This window comes from Kwoniella bestiolae, chromosome 2, assembly GCF_000512585.2.
Source record: "Kwoniella bestiolae CBS 10118 chromosome 2, complete sequence".
In the NCBI taxonomy this organism is placed as follows: Eukaryota; Fungi; Basidiomycota; class Tremellomycetes; order Tremellales; family Cryptococcaceae; genus Kwoniella; species Kwoniella bestiolae.
Window position 1 is genome coordinate 794,400 of NC_089242.1, and position 19,892 is coordinate 814,291.

At 47.0% G+C, this 19,892-nt stretch overlaps 7 protein-coding genes across 7 annotated transcripts; 5 read left to right on the forward strand and 2 right to left on the reverse strand.

Moving 5' to 3' along the window:
- Positions 1-433: 433 nt before the first annotated feature.
- On the reverse strand, positions 434-3,151 carry I302_103434 (alpha,alpha-trehalose-phosphate synthase [UDP-forming]; the record flags this gene model as incomplete). The annotated part of the gene is made up of 11 exons (XM_019188801.1): positions 434-579; positions 634-685; positions 763-851; positions 922-1,030; positions 1,107-1,334; positions 1,460-1,778; positions 1,841-1,897; positions 1,959-2,505; positions 2,590-2,692; positions 2,760-2,843; positions 2,939-3,151. The coding sequence occupies 11 exons, from the start codon at positions 3,149-3,151 to the stop codon at positions 434-436; spliced, it is 1,947 nt and encodes a 648-aa protein (XP_019048363.1).
- Positions 3,152-5,282: 2,131 nt separating this feature from the next.
- Positions 5,283-6,958, forward strand: I302_103435 (uncharacterized protein; the record flags this gene model as incomplete). Its single annotated transcript, XM_019188802.1, has 8 exons — positions 5,283-5,318; positions 5,417-5,762; positions 5,916-6,036; positions 6,107-6,261; positions 6,332-6,444; positions 6,521-6,596; positions 6,663-6,818; positions 6,885-6,958. 8 exons carry the CDS (start codon positions 5,283-5,285, stop codon positions 6,956-6,958), a joined length of 1,077 nt encoding a protein of 358 aa, XP_019048364.1.
- A 1,174-nt stretch (positions 6,959-8,132) lies between these two features.
- Positions 8,133-9,776, forward strand: I302_103436 (uncharacterized protein; the record flags this gene model as incomplete). The annotated part of the gene is made up of 5 exons (XM_019188803.1): positions 8,133-8,407; positions 8,563-8,683; positions 8,746-8,817; positions 8,896-8,980; positions 9,175-9,776. 5 exons carry the CDS (start codon positions 8,133-8,135, stop codon positions 9,774-9,776), a joined length of 1,155 nt encoding a protein of 384 aa, XP_019048365.1.
- A 553-nt stretch (positions 9,777-10,329) lies between these two features.
- I302_103437 (uncharacterized protein) lies at positions 10,330-10,904 on the forward strand (the record flags this gene model as incomplete). The annotated part of the gene is made up of 3 exons (XM_019188804.1): positions 10,330-10,515; positions 10,656-10,802; positions 10,869-10,904. The coding sequence occupies 3 exons, from the start codon at positions 10,330-10,332 to the stop codon at positions 10,902-10,904; spliced, it is 369 nt and encodes a 122-aa protein (XP_019048366.1).
- Positions 10,905-11,144: 240 nt separating this feature from the next.
- On the reverse strand, positions 11,145-13,219 carry I302_103438 (uncharacterized protein; the record flags this gene model as incomplete). Its single annotated transcript, XM_019188805.1, has 7 exons — positions 11,145-11,612; positions 11,682-12,026; positions 12,091-12,198; positions 12,272-12,419; positions 12,541-12,845; positions 12,934-13,136; positions 13,195-13,219. The coding sequence occupies 7 exons, from the start codon at positions 13,217-13,219 to the stop codon at positions 11,145-11,147; spliced, it is 1,602 nt and encodes a 533-aa protein (XP_019048367.1).
- Positions 13,220-14,722: 1,503 nt separating this feature from the next.
- Positions 14,723-16,946, forward strand: I302_103439 (isocitrate lyase; the record flags this gene model as incomplete). Its single annotated transcript, XM_019188806.1, has 9 exons — positions 14,723-14,782; positions 14,898-15,067; positions 15,134-15,249; positions 15,316-15,489; positions 15,549-15,661; positions 15,712-16,458; positions 16,532-16,669; positions 16,738-16,790; positions 16,862-16,946. The coding sequence occupies 9 exons, from the start codon at positions 14,723-14,725 to the stop codon at positions 16,944-16,946; spliced, it is 1,656 nt and encodes a 551-aa protein (XP_019048368.1).
- A 486-nt stretch (positions 16,947-17,432) lies between these two features.
- On the forward strand, positions 17,433-19,761 carry I302_103440 (uncharacterized protein; the record flags this gene model as incomplete). The annotated part of the gene is made up of 4 exons (XM_019188807.1): positions 17,433-18,869; positions 18,971-19,126; positions 19,215-19,325; positions 19,420-19,761. The coding sequence occupies 4 exons, from the start codon at positions 17,433-17,435 to the stop codon at positions 19,759-19,761; spliced, it is 2,046 nt and encodes a 681-aa protein (XP_019048369.1).
- Between the last annotated feature and the right edge of the window lie 131 nt (positions 19,762-19,892).

A 19,892-nucleotide genomic window follows, 5' to 3' on the forward strand; every position in this document is an offset into this window, starting at 1 on the left:
AAGCAAAGTCATCCCCAAATCCAGACTTCCAACTCGGCATCTCCTCCGCCACTGAGATTTACCCCTAATCCCCCCTGAGACCCAACATCCGAGTTCCGCAAGTGCTCCTGAGGGGCTAACCAATCATCCTCGTGCGATACGGAGATCCGAACCGTGGGGCCAACAACGTGTTTATGGCATGGTTGGTGAGCGTATCCAAAAGGTAAACAACATATCAAAAATTGTGGTTACTGCCTCAAGCATCGGTATCACATCTGCAGAGAAAATAGAGCGATGCACAAAAATCATAATTCATATCTGCATATATATGTACTCGGGACAATGACAAGTCATCTCATTAATACGTTGTTTGTTTTTCTTGGGTCATGTATCTTTAAACCCCAACTCAGACACTTCCTTCTTCCTAAGCTACATGTGAACCAGCAAATCCTGTCTATGACTCAGCAATGGGAGCCACAACGCTAGCTTGACTTGCTCTCCTCCTGATACTGGCTTTAGAGGAAGTTCGACTCAAACTGCCAGACTTCTTTCGACCGGGTCCAGCGGGGCCAGCGGGCGGTAAACCAGATAGACGAGTTACTATTATCATTGAATCAGTTTAATGTGTCCATGCAATGTTGAACGATCACCCACATTCATTGACAAATGTCGTACCCCATGCTTCGGCAGTGTATTTGCTGACGTACTATATCTCAAATGCATCAGCATACTGTGTCCTCTTCAATCTGATGCGACGTTATAGCGAAACCAGCTATGACTCACGTTGAATAACTTCTGCCAGTTGGATTTCCTTTGTTCATCACCCATCTCTAGAGCTTGGTGGATCGCATCGGCGGTAGATTGCACGTCCCCTGTAATTTTGCGATATCAGCTACAGCTTCTTGCACATTGAAAGCATGAAAGTTAAAAAGCTGAACCTACAAGGGTTGATGAGGATAGAACCATTAAGAGACTGAGCGGCACCCGCAAACTCAGACAATACCATCGACCCATGTCGTTTCGATTGAGATGAGATATATTCGTATGCGACCTGAGCAAAGTATCAACATCAGCACGAGCCAATATCTGCCGAATTCGTTCCGGTCAGATGTATTGAGCACACTTACCAAGTTCATACCATCCCTGGTGGAAGTGACCAAACAAGCATCCGCCAAAGCGTACATGGCGGTCAATTCCTCGAATGGTACTGATTTATGCAAGTAGTGGATAGGCATGAATTCGACAGTACCGAATCGACCGTTGATCCTTCCGACCAATTCGTTGACACATGCTCTGAGGTTTTGGTATTCTTCTACATCTTGTCGGGATGGAATAGCCAATTGAACCAATACGACCTGAAATTGTGCAATTGTAATCAGCTCGCAGCTCAACTCCGTTCCGAGGATGCAACTCAGTGGGGCTGTTCCAAGTCCAGGATAGGGCTTGGAATGAAGAAAGAGGGAGTGCGTGTTCTACTCACCTTTCCAATCCATTCAGGATGTTGAGTCAAAAAAACCTCCAAAGCATGCAACTTCTGCGGGATACCCTTGATATAATCTAACCTATCCACACCGATAATAACCTTACATCCCTGGAACCTGGTCTCCAGAGTTCTCAATCGATTTTGTACTTTCTCTTGTTGTAACCCCTCGACAAATTGCATAGGTTCGATACCGATTGGGTACGTTCCGACTTGGGCGTATCGACCTTCGAACTCGATTCCGTTAGGTTGGGTTTGCAAACCCAAGATTCGGGTGCAGGAGGATAAGAAGTGTCGGGCGTAGTCGTATGTGTGGAAACTGCGCATGTGGTTCAGCTCGTGTGTCTTATAATCACCCTGCGAGACAAGTAGCTGACTCACCCGATCAGATCACATTGGAGGACACCAAGTAAGATTTCTCGTCTCACAGGTAAGACACTGTCACAATATATCAGCACCACTCTTTGCTGAGACGATGCATCTGAAGATTTGTACTCACCGGTAGATCTCACTGGATGGGAAAGGAGTATGCAAGAAAAACCCAATCCTAATTCCATCCTTGCCCTTCTCCTTAGCTACCATTTCCTGTTTCTGGAACGTAGACAGTCCTCTAGGGAAGTGGGGTCGTCTGGATCCGCCACCAACAGGAGGTTTCGCCTCCTTCATATGAAGTACTTCATCTTCATCAACATCACCCAGAAGTTCTACCCCCTCATCCTCGAGCTCCTGCGGACCTGCCACACCAGGTTGCATACCCAGCACATCTTTTACGACCTCGTCGTCCACACCTTCCTTCACTCTTCCCAGCTCCTTTCGCACCATCTCTCCCTGGGCGGACTCGCCGGAGATCATAGATCGAAGTAACATCGGTAAGAGCATGAGATGGTAATCTTGGACCCAGACCATATCGCCCGATTGACAGAAGTTGGAGACGACCTCGGCGAATCGCATGTTGGCTTCTCTGTATGCGAGCCAGTGCGCGGCGTCAAAGTTCATCTCTCCGGGGTGGTAGTGGAACAAAGGCCAGAGAATGGAGTTCGAGAAGCCTATAAGGTACATTAGCATATGAGCACTGGAAGTCAAAGCACTCCGAGGAGAAAGGGTGTCCAATTGGGAACCCCGAGACTCACCATTGTAATGTCTATCAGCCAGCTCGTCAGAAAGGTAGACAGGATAACAGTTGTATTCTGCAAGTAATCTCTTGTTGACATGGTCTCTGTCCGCTACTGGTATCTGTGGTATCACGAGCAGGTATGAGCATAGTAGTTATACACGACACAGTATAACCAAGTTCACTCACATCTTTACCTGGCCATCCGATCCAAGTGAAGCTCATCGTCTTCTTACAGCCACTCAAGGCAGATACCAATCCTCCCGAGGACATCTGGGGGCGCGTATCAAGCTTATCAGCATATGATTTCCCGTCTCGAGATATGGTGTCTGGGTAGAACAGAGGAGACGTATGACCAATCTACCCACCTTGAAGTGATATTCCCCCTTCTCATCTTTACTAATAGTAACAGGCAACCTATTCGAAACCACAATCAATCTTTGCTCCTTCTTCTCCCCTGAGCCATCAGATTGCGAAGGGACTTTAGGTTGATTGGGCATCTGTGAGAATGATGGGGTGGTAGGTGATGAGATGTGGTTGCTGGTATATGGTGAACCTGGTACGGCGGGTGGTGGTGACATTGTGTGATGCTCCCTTTTATATATGAGATGTGATTACAGTATCTCCTTTGTGTGTATTTTGCTGTGCAGTAGAGTAGCAGAAGAAGAAGAGAAGAGAAATCAAAGGTATATGTATGATAAAAGGAGTATCCAAGTAAAGATGACTTCTAAATCAACTATGCTTTTGAAACGTTTACTGTTGGTATTTCGCTGGAATACTCATAAGACTAATAATTCTCCCATGTAAGTCTAAACTCTGACGTCAACCCAACTTTCTCCCGTCTTTCCCCCTTGACGCGCTTCACTCTTTCACTGTCACCCTGAATGCACAACAGACCTGGAATCTGCGAGTACAGGTACAGAAGGGTGGCCATAGTCATGTCATGCTCCGTCATCCATCACCTACATACATACATACATATGCAATTAGCTCCCTCAGCATTTTGAAGCGCAGAGTTGCGTGGGGATGAGAAGTTTGGATAGCACATTACACTGAATTTGTCCAAGTCAAGAGCCGAGCCGAAAAGCGGATATCAGCGGAAATACTCTTAATGGTTCAGTTCCGGTCCGACAGACCATTATACGGCAAATCTTTGTTCTTCTTATGCCTCTGTTCCACATTCAGCAAAGAGCAAAGAGTGCAGATGCATTTGGAGTACCCACCCGAGCAAATATCTTTTACTCACTTGTCCTGGAGCTTTTCATTGTCTGTAGTGCGAGAGATTTCTCGAAAATACCACTTGTTCTCGACCACCACCAACCCATCACGCAAACCCTGAACAGGCACTTGCCTCCTACAACGTCATTTCGACGATCCGTTACTCCCTTCTTCTTCACGTTATATGTTCTAGAATTTATGGATGTTTGGTTTGTTCTACTATACTTGGTGATTGTTAGATCTCATGAGGTGGTAAAAGGGCCAAGGGGGACGCAGAATCAGATGTCGAGCGATGATAGGAAAATGAGGCGTTGGTCGGATGGCGAGGATGAGAAAACACCAATTGTATGCTTCGGTGGCTGCATGCATGTCAGTGTGTTTGATGGAGCGTCGCTCATTCGTATTGATAAGCATGCTGGTCTGAACTATCGTCTGTCCCTCTCGCATCCTTCGACTTACTCGCTATGCACACTCGTCGCTCACCCACTGGACAGACGACCTCCATCCATCCTTCATCCTCCATCCGCTCGCCTCCACTTTATATGCCTCCAGGCATTAAACTGTCAAGTGGAGGCTCGACTTTGAGTTATTGAGGTTTGTGGAGGCAGAAGCTTGCCAGCCCTGTGTTACGTAACCATTCTCCACCTTTTAGTGGCCAAGACGAGCAGGAGAATGCCATCAGATCTTGAGATGCAATGTCTTCTCGGGAGTGTTGCGATCAGCGGAGGTACTCTAGGGGGGAATCCCATCGAGTCATGTCTGGGGCGATCTTCGACGCTTCATACTACTTGGTGATGTGTAATATACACGATATCAAAGCGAGTCTTGGCAAGTTTGATGTGTTTCGCCGCGGATAATTTGGGGTACAACCTCTTTCGTGGGTCTTGTCGAGTGTAACTAGGTGTACCTCGATGGTATTATTTGGCTAGATCAGGTTTATGCGTCTTAGAGCAGCGAAAGAACACCTCTTCCTATGTATTTATAAGCTTATGAAGGCTGAATGGGTTCGCATGGAGGTTACGTAACTCGGCGGAGTGGAGGTTCTGATAACCCAAAACCGAGCAGATCGAACAATCTAATTGATGGAGATGTCCGAGATCCGAGGTTACCATACGAGCACAACCATGCTACTCGTTATGAACGGTGCAATTAAGGTACTCCCTCATACGCCATACTCCGTCTCCGTGTCAATCAAATGCACAACACACGCTAACCCATCAAGTCTCTCGGTGGGATGACTAAACAACCCCCAAAAAGCGGAGGATTCCAGCGGATAAATCGTGTTGGAGGTGAAAATGGAGGTTGATCGAAAGGAATGTGGAGGGGAAAGTGGGTGGTGGATGGAGGTTAGTCAAAGGTTGATGGTATAAATACCTTGCCTTCTTGATGAGACAACTCGACTTTTCTTTCCCATCAACTACTCACTCGTCTACTTTCCAATAACTTATCAGTTCTACTCAACTTCAACTCAACTTTGACCAACAGCTATCCACAATGCCTACTGTATTACTCACCGGTATCTCAGGATTCGTACGTCCCTTCCCATCACCACAAACCATACACACATTCCTTCTCCTTTCTCTCCTTCCCTATCTATTCGACCTTGCTGACACCTCATACACCCACAGCTCTCAGCTCACGTAGCTCTCACCTTCCTCCAAAACGAATGGACCGTCCGCGGAACCCTCAGATCCGCCTCAAAGAAGGACGAGATCCTCTCCATTCCCGAATACAAGCCCTACGTCGAATCCGGCAAACTCCAACTCTTCGTCACTGGTTCTCTTGAGAACGGCGACTACACCGAAGCTATCAAGGGTGTCGATGCGGTTGTTCACACCGCTTCGCCAGTCGAGTTTGGTGATAAGGAGTTTAGAGAGTCGCACTTGGCCCCTGCTGAACAAGGTACCACCAGTGTACTTGAGGCTGCTGCTAAGGAACCGACCGTCAAGTCTGTGGTTGTTACTGGTACTTATGGTGAGTTCTGTTTCCCTTTCTTCGCTGTCTTATCCTTTCCTCTTTCGCCTCTCTGCCCTGATCCGCTGTCTCTCTTTTCCTTCACGCACTCTCTCCCTCTTCTTCTCCTCTTCTAGTCATTTTGACCTGGTGAGCTGATCACACCTCACACAGGCTCAATTGGTAATCACAGAGAACACCCTCACACCCAAAAGGGCTTGGTCCTTGACGAAAATGACTGGAACCCATACACAATCGAGGAACTGGATGAGATCGCCAAAACAGGAAACAACCCGTAAGCCCCATTCATCCTCAACATATCACCTCGCCTTAGGAAGACTTCTGACTCCTCGATGCCTTCCCAGTAACAAGACTTTCCTCGCTGGCTACCTCTTCTACATGGGTGCGAAGAAGTACGCCGAAATCGCAGCTTGGGATACCCAAAAGGCTTCCAAGAAGAACGGAGACCATGAATGGTCTCTTGCTGTTATCAACTGTGCCATGATCTTTGGTCCTCCAAGTGAGTAAAGCTCTCCTGTCCACCCCCCGTCAAATAGTGTCTGGAAGTCTGATGTTGGTGACTCGTACAGTCCAACCTATCAAGTCGCTCAGTCAAGGTGGTATGTCGACCGAAGTCTTATGGGCTCTTGCGCAAGGAGCGGACAAACCTGGTCTTCCTACGCTTTTCACCCACTACGTTGATGTGAGTGCATCGTATCATCCTGCTGTCTCCTATGACAACTAGTTCGCAGCTGATATCATCGCTTCTCAATCATTAGGTAAGAGACGCTGCCGAAGCACACTACCAAGCTGCCATTCGACACGCTCAAGGTCGATTCGTCACTGCTGCAGGGCGTAAGTCGGACCTTCACGATAGCCCGTAAACCTCTTACGAAGCTTACGTTTCTTCTGATGTTATAGCATACGATTATCAAGAGATCGCCGATATTGCTCGAAAGCAATTCCCTGACCAAGCCGACAGATTCTCCAAAGTCACCTCTGAGAAATACTGTTACATCGATCCTGGTACCTACACTCTCAAGAACGACAAGATCAAGAAAGAGCTTGGTATTGAGTGTGAGTATACCACTTCATACAATGAAAGACGATCAGTACAGTATGCTGATGGATGTATTGGTACAGTCCGACCCAAGGAGGATACAGTCAAAGACGCTTTTACCAAGTTCTTCGAACTTGAGACGAAAGGGTTGAACTAGGATTCACCCCGCAGGGAGAGATAGGAGTGCAGAGTTTGATCGATAATGAGAATGGAAAAGAATGATTGAGATTGAGATTGGTTTGATGTACTTATCTTATTGTTTATAATGAAAGAGATCGATGGAATGTATCGTGTTTATTACTTGACCCGCAATATCCATCTAAAGTTACTCGATAAACAAGTGCATGCGATATATTTGATGATGCTGTAATTCGATAAAACCTTGATATTCACTTACGTTGAATGGGATGAGCATGTGGGTCATGATGATCAACTTAGCACAGGATCTTACGGAATGGCTTAAGGACACATCGCTTGTTGATACAGTGTCATTGGAATTGAATCCGTCATCGCAGCAATCGCCGCCAAAGGGATCAATCCATACCTGATGCGGAGATCCTAGCGGGACGAAAGGGGGCTCAAAGTTCAACCTCCTACCATCCCTGCTAACGAGGTGAAGTCTTCCCCAGCTAGTTCTCATATACGCAGTAGGAGGTACACTAAGGAGGTGTTAATCACTCTGTGTCCCGCCACTCGATACTATCCTAACTCGATGCGTCTCACTCGAATTGACTTATCCGTCCACCAATCCTGCAAGTCGTGGGAATGGGAGATACGAGTGCTGCCAGGTGCTAGGAACAGAGTAAACACCGCCCTGATGATAGCATACATAAACCCTGAGCGGCTCATGTCATATTCGTGTCCAAAGGGTGTGCTATTTTAGTGTGGAGGTTCTCTGCGGATCTGAATCTCATGGTTTTAAGCTTTTTATCGTTTTGGCTATTGGGATGAACTTGTTTGTGCGGTGTTTGGTTGATGTAGTGTACCATACTACCCTCGAGAGGGTCATAGTGTAATTGCGATGTAGAAAATGTACATATATAGCATTGCCAAGTGAAAGCTACACCCCGCACCCGCACCGTCTTTTCATCCTTTTATCCTTTTACCCATTCTCAGACTAACCTCTCAGCCTCGGGCTCGTTCTCGTTCTCGTTTCCATCCCTTGATCGTACTATAGCTTCTTCACTCTATCATCATATTGTAATATATACTTGATCGATCCACACCTTCTACAGGTTTTTCTTCTTCTTCTTTACACCCTCTGCATCTTTACCACAAAACACATCTTATCCTCCTTCACTCCTACTAACATCGATAAACACATATTCAACATGTTCTCCCTCATAACCCTTCTCCCCCTCCTACCACTCCTATCGGTATCCGCCCAATACACCGCCACCTACCAGGTCGGTTCCCTCCCCGAAATCTCAGAGGAAGGTCAATCGGGCACCAACGCCTGCGGCACCACCTCCTCGCCCACATCAGGATGCCAGAACGTCTTCGTAAATGCCGTGGACGATTTCTGTCTATGGGGTCCACCCGATACCAAGTCGAACGAGGGGGATGGGACATCGAAGATCGGGAATGTAGAGCAGATCGTCGTTGCGTGAGTGAAATGAAAAGTCTTGGCTTACGGGAGGACGTCGTACTTCACTTCCTGTAGATACAGATCGAGCTATTACGATCAAATCGATCTTGCTTGGATTATATTATATTGTCCTTGTGAGATACGAAGCTGATCTCGATCTTCTGGTTTGCTAGGTACTGTCTCAAGGATGGGTATGGGACTCGACTCATACCTGAGGGAACTATCAAGGGAGCCCATTTCGTCAAGGTCGAGTCGGAGAAGGTATCGTATGTTCAGGTGACTGGTAATGGTGATGTAAGTTTTGAGCTGCCCTTCCTTGACATCCATTTAGTACGATGCTGATGATCCCATTCCAGCTTACAAAACTCCTCATCCCCGCTGGTGACGAAGGAGGTGAACTTGATCCTCACTCATGGACAGGTCTAGGTGTGAGTGTATCCTTCCTTCCCCTTGAAAGCATCGATGTCTGCATGCAGCATCGCTGATCAGCCATTTGTGGATTGTAGAACCCCCAAGGTGGTCTAGTCTTCACCAACGCCTTCACTGGGAACTTCGAACAGACCCATGAGTGGACGAGTTTCATGTCTTCCGGTGAGTGACATCACCCATGAAAGGACATCCTTCCGACGAAGAAGACTCTCCTTCTTTCTTATCTTGATATGATCATCGCTCCCTCCCGTCCCTTGACGTATGATGTCCAACCTCCCTTTGGTTTCCGAATCACCCTGATCGCCCACCTATTCTCTACGCAGAACATCTTGCTGACCCTTATAATCCCATCCCAGACCAATTCTGTATCCGAGCCTGCCGAGATGGCCCCAACGCCGCAGACTACTGCCAACACATCTACGACGTCCTCTCCTGTGGCTTCACCATCCCGGGAGATATGGGTGACGGCTTCGACCAATGTCTTGGTGCTCCCACGGACGAGGCTCCAGGAGTATATGACGGAGTGAGATTCCACCAGGATGATCCTGTCACTCCTGCGCCTCATCCTGCAGGGGCCACATCCCAATGTACACCCTACAGTACCATTGGTGGGGGATCTGCCAACGTTGCTGCGGTGACTCAGCTGGCTTCTATCCAAACTACCGCCAACTCCACTTCGACCTCTGCATCTGCTTCTGCTTCGGCATCCGCATCCACATCGAACTCTACTTCGGCTGCTGCTTCTTCCTCATCATCCGGGTCTAGCGGGTCGAGCGCCTCTCATTCAGCTACTATCACCTCCTCCGCTGCGTCGTCTCGAGCGGCAGCTACCAACGCTGCTGCTGCGTCTGCTTCCGCCTCTGCTTCTGCATCAGGTGTCAACTCCGGTGCGGGCCAGCTCGTGATCCCCTCGCTTGGTCTGGCAATTGTGCTGGGAGCCATCGGCTTGCTGCTTTAGATGGAGGGACTTGCCAGAATTGTATAAAGGACAAAAGGATGTCAAAGGTAATTTATGGTAGTTATCATCATCATAATCAATGGACAATGTCTCATAACGACAAATGGACAATATAATAGAGTTTCTTATTTCATAGCATTATAGCATTATGTATATACGGACAATTCAAATTATAACAGATGTATATAATGTTTTCTGTTCTACTTTGACATCAACTGATCAAAGGGACCATCACCTCAATGTGAACGAATGCTGGATCTGAGCTGGTGAGAGAATACTGATTATTGATCACACCAACTCACCTACAGGTCAACGATCAAATTTCAATCTGTCTTGCTTGACGACCATAGACAAGGCATATATATGTGAGCGACATGCACCTTTTTCCTCCTTCCTCTTTTTTCTGTCTTCTTCTTTTCTTTCTTCTCCATCTCTTCTTTCTTTTCCCCCTCAGAATCTGTTCGTTTCTACTCACCCTCTCACCCCCACAATTGCGTTGTTACCGCCATCACCTGCACACGAAACATTCGAAGAAAATCGATCGATTATCGAGATGGTCAAAATCAAGAGAGAACGACCTTCTTCGCCTGTCTCTCCGAACTCCACATTGGCACCATGCGATTCGATCTTCGTTGATGAGAAACCTAATATCACAAACAAGAGATCCAAAACATCACCCAAGAAAGAGAAAGCTGGTAGTGGTAGTGGTAGTGGTAGTGGTAGGGGCAGTACCAAAGTGGTGGGTTTCTCTTTTGACTTGTATCTCTCCCTCCGCTTCACATCACATCGTTGAGCTGACGTTACATCACTTCTCACTCACTTCTTGTTCACACTTTCCACCTTACTCAACCAACCATACCGTCTCACTTGACCACCCAGCCCTGGTCAATGGAAGAGGACGAAGCTCTCCTTCTCATCATGGAAGATCTCATCAAAAATCACCTTTGGCAATCTATCAGATCCTCTGGGAATGTCCAGCTCATCCAAAGAGGAAGTTATGGGGCGCAGTACCACGCCAAGTTACTTGTGAGCTACTGTCGAACTCGTGTAGGATCCCGAGTGAGTGAGCTGACGTGAGTGTCGGATGGTAAGTTGAAACAAGGTAAATTGTCTTCTCACAAGAAATGAACAACTATAGCAAATGAATATACTGCATTTTGTTCATGTTTGCGATGAAGCTGGGTAGACTCCAAGGGGAAGTGGATTGTATTCGATAAGGGAGAAATAGTATAGTATGCATGGTATACCTCCATGGATATATCAGTTGGATCTCAGATCTGATTATCTGATATCATGGTAATTCGACAGAACTTGACAAAGCGATCCTCCGTGTCTATGATCGTCATTTATCATCTTTAATCTCGAACCTTAAACGTCTTTACTGAACCTTCTCCGCTTCTTGCTCGGATTCGGTGCAGTATCCAACATATCCATAAAACTCATCCCCTCCGCCCCTTCAGCTCCTGAAGATGTTCCTCCATCTCTTCCTGCATTTTTTGTATCACGAGACTGAGACATCGGTCGATTCTGACTATAACTCGTCCCGAAAGGGTCCAACGTCGAGGTTGGAGTTGAGGGTCGCAGAGTATATTTGTCCGTCACACCAAACGAAGCCCTCAGTGGCTGACTACTCGTTGGAGTCAGGATCGAGCTGTTCCGCTGGACAGTTACGCTGGATGGCGGAGGGGAAGGTAAGATGGTATGATCAGGCAAGGGGTGGGTCGAGATGAATGATGATCTGTCTTGAGGACTTTGAGCGAGTAAGGGGCAAATGGAATTCGGGTCGGATGGGCATCTGTCTCGATCTCGATCGTGATCTTCGTGATATGAGTATCGCTTCGGTGGACGGGCAAATCAGCGACATATGTACTCATACTCATTGCGAGAACAGAAAGGACGGCTTACCTGGTGAGTAGTGCTTCTTCGTGACTGGCTCTGTCGATTCCGGATTTGCGAGCTCGAGGAAGGTATGGCACCGACACTCCAGCTTATCCACTGTCTCTTATCGGATCTTGGTCTTTCGACCATTTCAGATTGCTTCTCTACATCCTGGGGGTGGAGGTTTCTTGGATTTGAATGTGGGTTATCTATGGTCAAGGGACTGGCCACTCGTCTGATATGCTCAGTGGACGGTGCCTGCGTGTCTAGGATGGTAGGTAGCGAGAACATGTGTGATGGATCTGGAGCGATCTCGGTCGAGTGTGGGACTGATAGAGAGAGGACTAAGGTTATATTGTATACTTTTGGTAACTACATCCGAATGTCTACAGTGTCAGCATCGATTCCTACATGCTAAATTTCATTGGTAACTTACGAAGAGTATAGGGAGATAACAAAATGCGTTATACCGCCAATAATGATATAGCAAGATCGATGAGAGCTGTAATGCAGATACAGCGATTCCTCCATGGCATGTCACGAGCTACATAAAGTATCAACTTATCAGTCCTAGCTTCAGGGTGAGATTGGTACTGTATAAGAAGGAGATCACTCACAATCAACCTTGTCACTATCTCCCTCATGACTCCGCCTTGCATACCGAGCTTCTGCCTTGCCCACCAGAGTTCCACGCTTAGTACCGCGGATAGGGTCATGTCCACTGCTGTCGAGATGGCCAGCCAGAGCTGTTCTGCTCTCGCGAAGCTAAGGTGGTATATGGTATACATCTTATCAGTCGTTCCTTTTTCGACCTTACCCCAAAGATACCGAGATGATAAGGTGTATGATACAGTAATCGGAAAAATTGGAATGGCATTTCGCTCACCTTGTATTCCCCGGCAGCCCCAGACTTATCAAACTCCCAATCTTCCACACCAAAACACTACTAATAGTCCCACTAACGAAACTTGCCAATATCGCCGCACCGATGGAAAATGCGAAAAAGTATTTAACGAGTGGATGAGCCAATTTGGGCCAGAGTAAATCCAAAGACGAGATGAACAGTGTGATTCGACGGAGGAGGAATAGTTGGGTGAGGGTAGATTGGATTAAACCGAGGAAGGGGGAGATAAAGAATGATGGTGTGGAGGTGAGGAAGCCTGAGATGTTGGTGAAGTTGTTTGCGAACATCTAGTGAATACCAGGGTATGAGCTTGATGTCATTTTGACAGAGGGGCATTCATGGGTGTATTGGATGGAAGAATGGAGGGAGACTTACGTCCCACCCTCTGTATAAATCTACCATCGTCTGGGCCAAATTCAATACCAGACTTATCCCTACCAATGACACACCAAGCTTTCTAGATGATTCATGAGGTGATTTAGGCTGAGAGGCCAGAGTCATAAAGTAATTGATCGATAGGATTAGGACGATGCCCATGCCGAAGGATTCTAATGCGAAGCCCAGGAAGAAGGGGCCAGCTGTGTGAAGATACAGTATTAGCGATGAGCTTAGTCAGGAGTGAGAGAGTATACTCACACATGTATGCTAAGACAGTTGACATCTTGGCGGTGATTGTACTTGCGGATCCTACAATGATAGGCGATCGATGAGATGACTATAGTACAGCTTGACCATGACTTGAAATTCGGAATGAGATCCAACCGATCTGATTAGATGATGTGATGAGGCCGTTGGGTGGAATATCCAGCTTAGCCATCAATGTGTACCGGTGAATACAATCTTGTCTTCTGGGAGATACGTAGATTCCAGCTTTGATGATGACCAATTTGTCTAGCAGATGAGATATACTGCATCGAGCGCAGTAATCTACTGGTATCGTTTTGATTGACTTGTTTGTTGGGACTCTGGTGCTTTGGTAATTCAGCAAGTCATTTTGATCGAGATGGTTGGTACTTGAAACGTTTTAGACAATCTATTCTATTCGGGTTTAGTGCTAGACAGTCAGAACTAAGATCGAATGGAGCAAGCAAGTATCCTTTGACTAGGTCGCATGTGGTGCTTGTCAATTTCGGCATTTGATGCGACAGTTAGTTGATGACCTTTTGTAATTAGTGTAGTATAGCACACAGAACCATCAATCATCACCCCGATCTTACTTCTATTGCTCTGCCCTCTCAACGGTGCGCAAAGGTCTAGAGTTGATGGCTGATTGATGGGCACGGACACACCAACCAGGGTTGTCTCATTGTTTCATATGCTGTTGAATTACGCCGTGGCATCAATACAGTACAAGTGATCATTAGATGGGAGGATCGTGCTTTGCGCCACTCCACTTGAACTATTGGCTATAAAGATGAAAATCGAGTTTGTTAGGATGCTATGCTGACTGGTGAGATAACCTATGGTGGGTCGTGATCTTACTCACTCTTCTTAGTTTCTAAGATATGGACGAGCAATCTACTTGTCGCTATGAGACACTCTCACCAAGTCGAGGCGATGCAAGCGAGTCAGTACATTTACACATGACGAGACTCTACCTGGTATCCAAAGTATCAGTATTGGATGAGTCGCATGAATTAGGTGTCAGTGTTAATCTGACAATGCCGTTATGTCCGACACCGAGACCACCTCTGATAATCTATTTCCGAACCTCCGTCGATCTTCTCTCCTATCAGCATCAGCTGCTTCGGGTCGTCACTTATTGTTTCGACTCGTTAAATCTCTATGATCCTTCCATGCACCCAGTGACGATGATTCCGGTGTGAACAGATAAAACCTGTTATGGACCCGGTTATGCCAATCCTTGCTCAACGCCGAGTAAATCCGCCGGGTAATGAATTACCGATGATGACCACTTGTTCATTCATAAATTTCGAGTAAGGTTACACAGTACGGTGTGAAGATGAACAAGATGCAATTCTGAATCGAGTTATATATAAACAGGTAGGAGAGAGAGCAAGAAGAGGTTTGACTTGAAGTATATCTGATTTGAACAGTTAACCGTCGAAACTACTTCTCCTGTAGATACGGCAATCTACAACCATCTTCACCTATCAACCCACATCAGTAACCTCTCACTTGAATATTTTGATCATCAGCCACCATGGCGTCAGAACAAGCTATCTTCGACGCCGAAGTCAAGGCTTTGGAAGAGTTCCAAAAGGTAGGTAGTGTCGAATCTCTTCTTGAATTTCCTTCCTCGATCCGAAAGGATCTCTCCAAGCTTCGACCACATTCAAACACTTGAACAACCAAGCTGACGTGATATCCTTACCCAGCAACCCCGATTCGCACGAACCCACCGACCATTCACCGCAGCCGATGTAGTCTCCAAAAGAGGTACTCTACCTATCTCCTACCCTTCAGACGTATTAGCCAAGAAACTATGGAAGATCCTCGAAGCTAAGAAGCGAGGTGAGGGAGGTGGATGTACCGCTACTTATGGAGCGTGAGTCAGCTTCGTCACTCCATCCGAAGGGACAAGGCGCTCAGCTGATATACGTGTGTATCGTAGGCTTGATCCTGTACAACTCACTCAGATGGCCAAACACCTGGAAACTGTCTATGTATCTGGCTGGCAATGCTCTTCGACCGCTTCGAGCTCTCTTGAACCTGGACCTGATCTTGCTGGTGAGTTGGCTTTGTCACTTCATCCTTCATTCCCAACGGGCTATGCTGACCATGCGAAACATATAGACTACCCATCCAATACTGTACCCAACAAGGTAGCTCAGCTGTTCACCGCCCAGCTCTTTCATGATCGAAAACAACGATGGACCAGATCAACAGCCTTACAAAGAGGGGAGAAACTTGGTCCGCCCATTGATTACCTTAGACCCATTGTTGCTGATGCGGATACCGGTCATGGAGGTAAGCTTATCTTGTCACGCCATCTCCCGAAGTGAGGCCAAGCTGACTCGTTGCTTCAGGACTAACCGCTGTTATGAAATTGACGAAGATGATGGTTGAAGCCGGTGCGGCTGGTATCCACGTTGAAGACCAAGCTCCAGGCACAAAGAAGTGCGGTCATATGGCTGGAAAGGTGTGTTCGATTTAAGAAAGTACGAACAGTGATGCTGACATGGGATTCAGGTCCTCGTACCAATCTCGGAACATATCAACCGACTCGTGGCTATGCGATTCCAATGCGACATAATGGGAACTACCAATCTCGTAGTCGCCCGAACAGATTCCGAAGCTGCAACCCTGATCACCTCCAACATTGACCCCAGAGATCACGCCTTCATCCTTGGATCTACCAACCCAGATTTGATCTCCCTGAACGAGATTATGGTTGCTGCCGAGCTGGAAGGACGAAATGGAGCGGCCTTACAGGAGATAGAAGATCAATGGATGAAGAAAGCAAATCTGCAACTATACCCTGAAACACTCGCCAAGGCATTATCATCCCAGGGAGTCGATCAAGACAAGGTCCAAGAATTCCTGAAAGCTGTCAGTGGTACTGCTCACGCATCCCACAATGGCGCTTTGCAATTAGCTCAGAAGAAGTACGGATTGAAGGGTGCTCCTTACTGGAATTGGGATACCCCAAGGACTAGAGAAGGGTACTATAGGTACCAAGGTGGTACTCAGTGTGCTATCAATCGTGCGGTCGCTTTCGCACCTTATGCGGACCTATTATGGATGGAGACGAAATCTCCTATCTACGCTCAAGCGAAGGAGTTTGCGGAAGGTGTACATAAAGAAAGACCTGGTCATTGGTTGGCATACAATCTTAGTCCATCGTTCAATTGGGATGCTGCGGGTTTAGGGGAGACGGAGATGAAGGATTTCGTATGGAGTCTGGGTAAACTTGGGTTCATCTTCCAATTCATCACTGTAAGCCAATTTGCTATACACAGCTGAATCAAACGGATCGACCAGAACAGAGCTGATCGAGTTCCAACCACAGCTCGCCGGTCTCCATTCCAACGCATACATAAACGATCAATTCGCCAAAGCATTCTCTCAGGAAGGCATGAAAGCCTATGTCGAGCTGATTCAAAGGAAAGAAAGAGAGATTGGATGCGATGTCCTGACTCACCAGAAGGTGTGTTGGTCTGCCTTTAACTGACCTAGGGGGAAGCGTATGAGCTGACTAGTGGGTACTGCCAATAGTGGTCCGGTGCAGATTACGCAGATGCTATGATGATGACCGTCACTGGAGGAGTGTAAGTGATGGTTTTGATATTCGATCCGAATGATGTTCAGCTGATCTGATGTTCCTTGGCAACTCACACAGCTCGTCAACTGCTGCTATGGGTAAAGGAGTTACCGAATCGCAATTTGGGGATGACAAGTCGAAGAAGGCTTTACATAAGCTATAGTCTCTTCTGGTCTGTTTATGTTTGATAGCTCTTTGTATGATTCTGTTTGATATGTTATCTGAGCAAAGAAAAGATATGTATACGTTGTTTCGTTATCGCGACTTGACATGTCCTCGAGCGGCATTCCTTGATCGCTCACGGCCGTAAGCAGACAAGAGGGATCGTTGAATTGGTTAATTAGTACTTGAAACGCAATTAGTTTTTATTTCCGATTCCGGTAATTGACTGTGCTGTGCCGATTACAAATTCCCCTTCCTGATTAGAAACCGGTCGTAATGTTTTGCTTTTCCCCATTTCCCACTGTTTCCTGTTGTCACTCTTGCTCATGATTCATCATTCCTTGTTATCTGTTCTCTTATCACTAACTAACATCGTTAACATCGATCATCAACTAAAGTATCATCATTCTCGAACATCCTCTGACGACCCAATCATAGACGACTGAAACGAGAGATAATGATATAGACATCGCTTGAAGCTTACAAGATGTCAAAGCCTAAACCAGGGTTGGGCAAGGGATTGGTTCGTAATCTGACTGTATCGCAATATCACCCTTCTTCTTCTGGTATCATCACCTTGGCACCTGTGATAGGACAACATCCTCATACAGCTGCTCATTCATACTCCACCCACCTTCCACCATCCGCTTCAAATCACAATGGACCAATAACATCGAGTAAACACGGGTGGCCAAACAACCCCTCTAACTCCTCGATATCATTATTACCTACGTGGGATCAACCGAGTGATATAGTACTGCCATATCAGCCTATCCCATCTAGAATACGACTGAAATCTTCATCTGCAAGCTCATCTTCGACCAACCAGTATACCACCAACCACTCCCGTCGATACTCTTCCCTATCAGTCTCCCCCTCTGCATTCCTCACCTCACCTATTCCACCTTCATTATTCTTCGATAAATCCCTATCATTCCACTCCCCACCCTCGGCTACATCACCCGCACAAATAAGCCTAGAAGCCCTCCTGACATCACTCGAATCATCTTCCTTCCCTTCCAACGCATTCGATAACCTCCCTCCAGATCCACCTTCCTCACCATCCGCCTCTGCATCAAGAGGTTCAAGCCCGCATCAACCCCTCAAGACTCTCCGAGACGTCGAGTCACACACCGTCCTCTCTCCCACACCACTATCAATCTCTTCAGACTCAAACGACACCCCCTCCCATTCATTCGCCTCGAACCCCCTCTTAGGGCTTAACGAACATTCCTCCAATCCTCCATACGATTATCCCCTGACCAACGAGAACGACGAGAACGTTCTTCCTTCCACTTACTCCTCCACCCTCATATTCCACCTGGGATGCTCCGGTCTCCCAAAAGAGAGATTACCCATCCCATCCAGCTCGAGGAAATCCAGACCGCCCACTCCGCCTCGCCAACGGTCCTTCCCTTTACCTCATGTTGATCCGCCCACCGCGCTGAAATCTGTAGGCGTAGGTGAAGATGCCTATTTTGCGAGGTCGGATGGGTTGTGCATTGCTGATGGGGTCGGTGGGTGGTCGAGATCCGCCGAGAAGAAGGCTGATCCGGGGAGGTGGAGTAGGCTGTTGACGCATTTCGTAGAGGAGGAAGTTAATGATTGGTGGGTTGGTAAGGAGTATTACCTAGCACCTAAGGGGAATGATATCGGCGGGATCGAGAGGTCAGAACAGATAAAGCAGAAAGGCAAGGAGAAGGAACAGGAAAGACCTAGAGGATGGGCTAGGGAATCATGGGAGAAGAAGGGAGAGGGGTCGAAGGTCAATATGTCTACTACCTCAACAACACATACCAGGCATAGTAGTGGTACTGGTAAGGCTCTCAAGAATGGGAAGCACAGGAAAGAGCGAAGACCTATAGATCCTGTTGAGATTATGCAAAGGGGATTCGAGAAGTGTTTGTCATGTATCAATGCCGAGGTGAGTCGGTGTTTGTCTTATTATCATCAGTCTTGAATGGCAACCTCAGTCTCGTGGGGAAGCATGGTAGTTGCTAACTATCGTTTCTTCGATTTTGATAGGGCATTCACGGATCGTCTACCTGTTTACTCGCATTACTTCACAATTCGACCCTACACATTGCCAATCTCGGCGATTGCTGTTTGCTGCTGATTAGGAAGGGCGAAGTGGTATTTAGGACGCAGGAGATGCAACATGCCTTTAACTTTCCACTGCAGGTGGGTTCAGGTTTTATCTTTTTTGCAATGATCGAACGGATACCTCTTACAACGGGCGGATGCTGATTGTTTTCCTTTTTCCGTAAAGGTTGGCACGCACAGTCGAGATGAGCCTATGAAAGATGCGCAGAGGCACGACGTATCGGTGAAGAAGGGAGATGTGGTGATACTGGGTAGTGATGGGTTGATGGATAATCTTGTGAGTAGGGGTTTAACCTCCTCTTCTGTTATACACAGTTCTTTTCACCAATTTTGCGGAGATGTACTGACGTTGAGCTATGATTTTTGTACAGTTCGACGAAGATATCCTAGAGATCGTCTTACAATTCACCTCATCTTCCTCTGCAAACGACCAACTCCCCACCCCACCCTCCACACCATCCAATACCACCTCCTTCCCCCCCTTCTCGCCCCAGCAGATATCCGAGGCACTATGCCGACGAGCAAGATCAGTATCAGAACTTGTGACAGCCACCACGCCGTTCATGTGCAAAGCCATCGAAGAAGGTATTGATTTCGTGGGTGGTAAAAAGGACGATATAAGTGTGTTGGTCGGGGTGATAGGTGATCGGGAGGATGTTAGTGGGAATGGCGAGGATGGACAGGTGGAGGGGGAGTTGAAATTGCATTTATGAGATATAGATCTGGGGAAAGGGCTCAAAGACAAAGACAAATGTGTATATGTAGATTTCATCCCTGTAGATAATACCGAATCACGCTGTGTGACAAGCTTTGTTAGAGCATCATTTTATATATATTGTATATC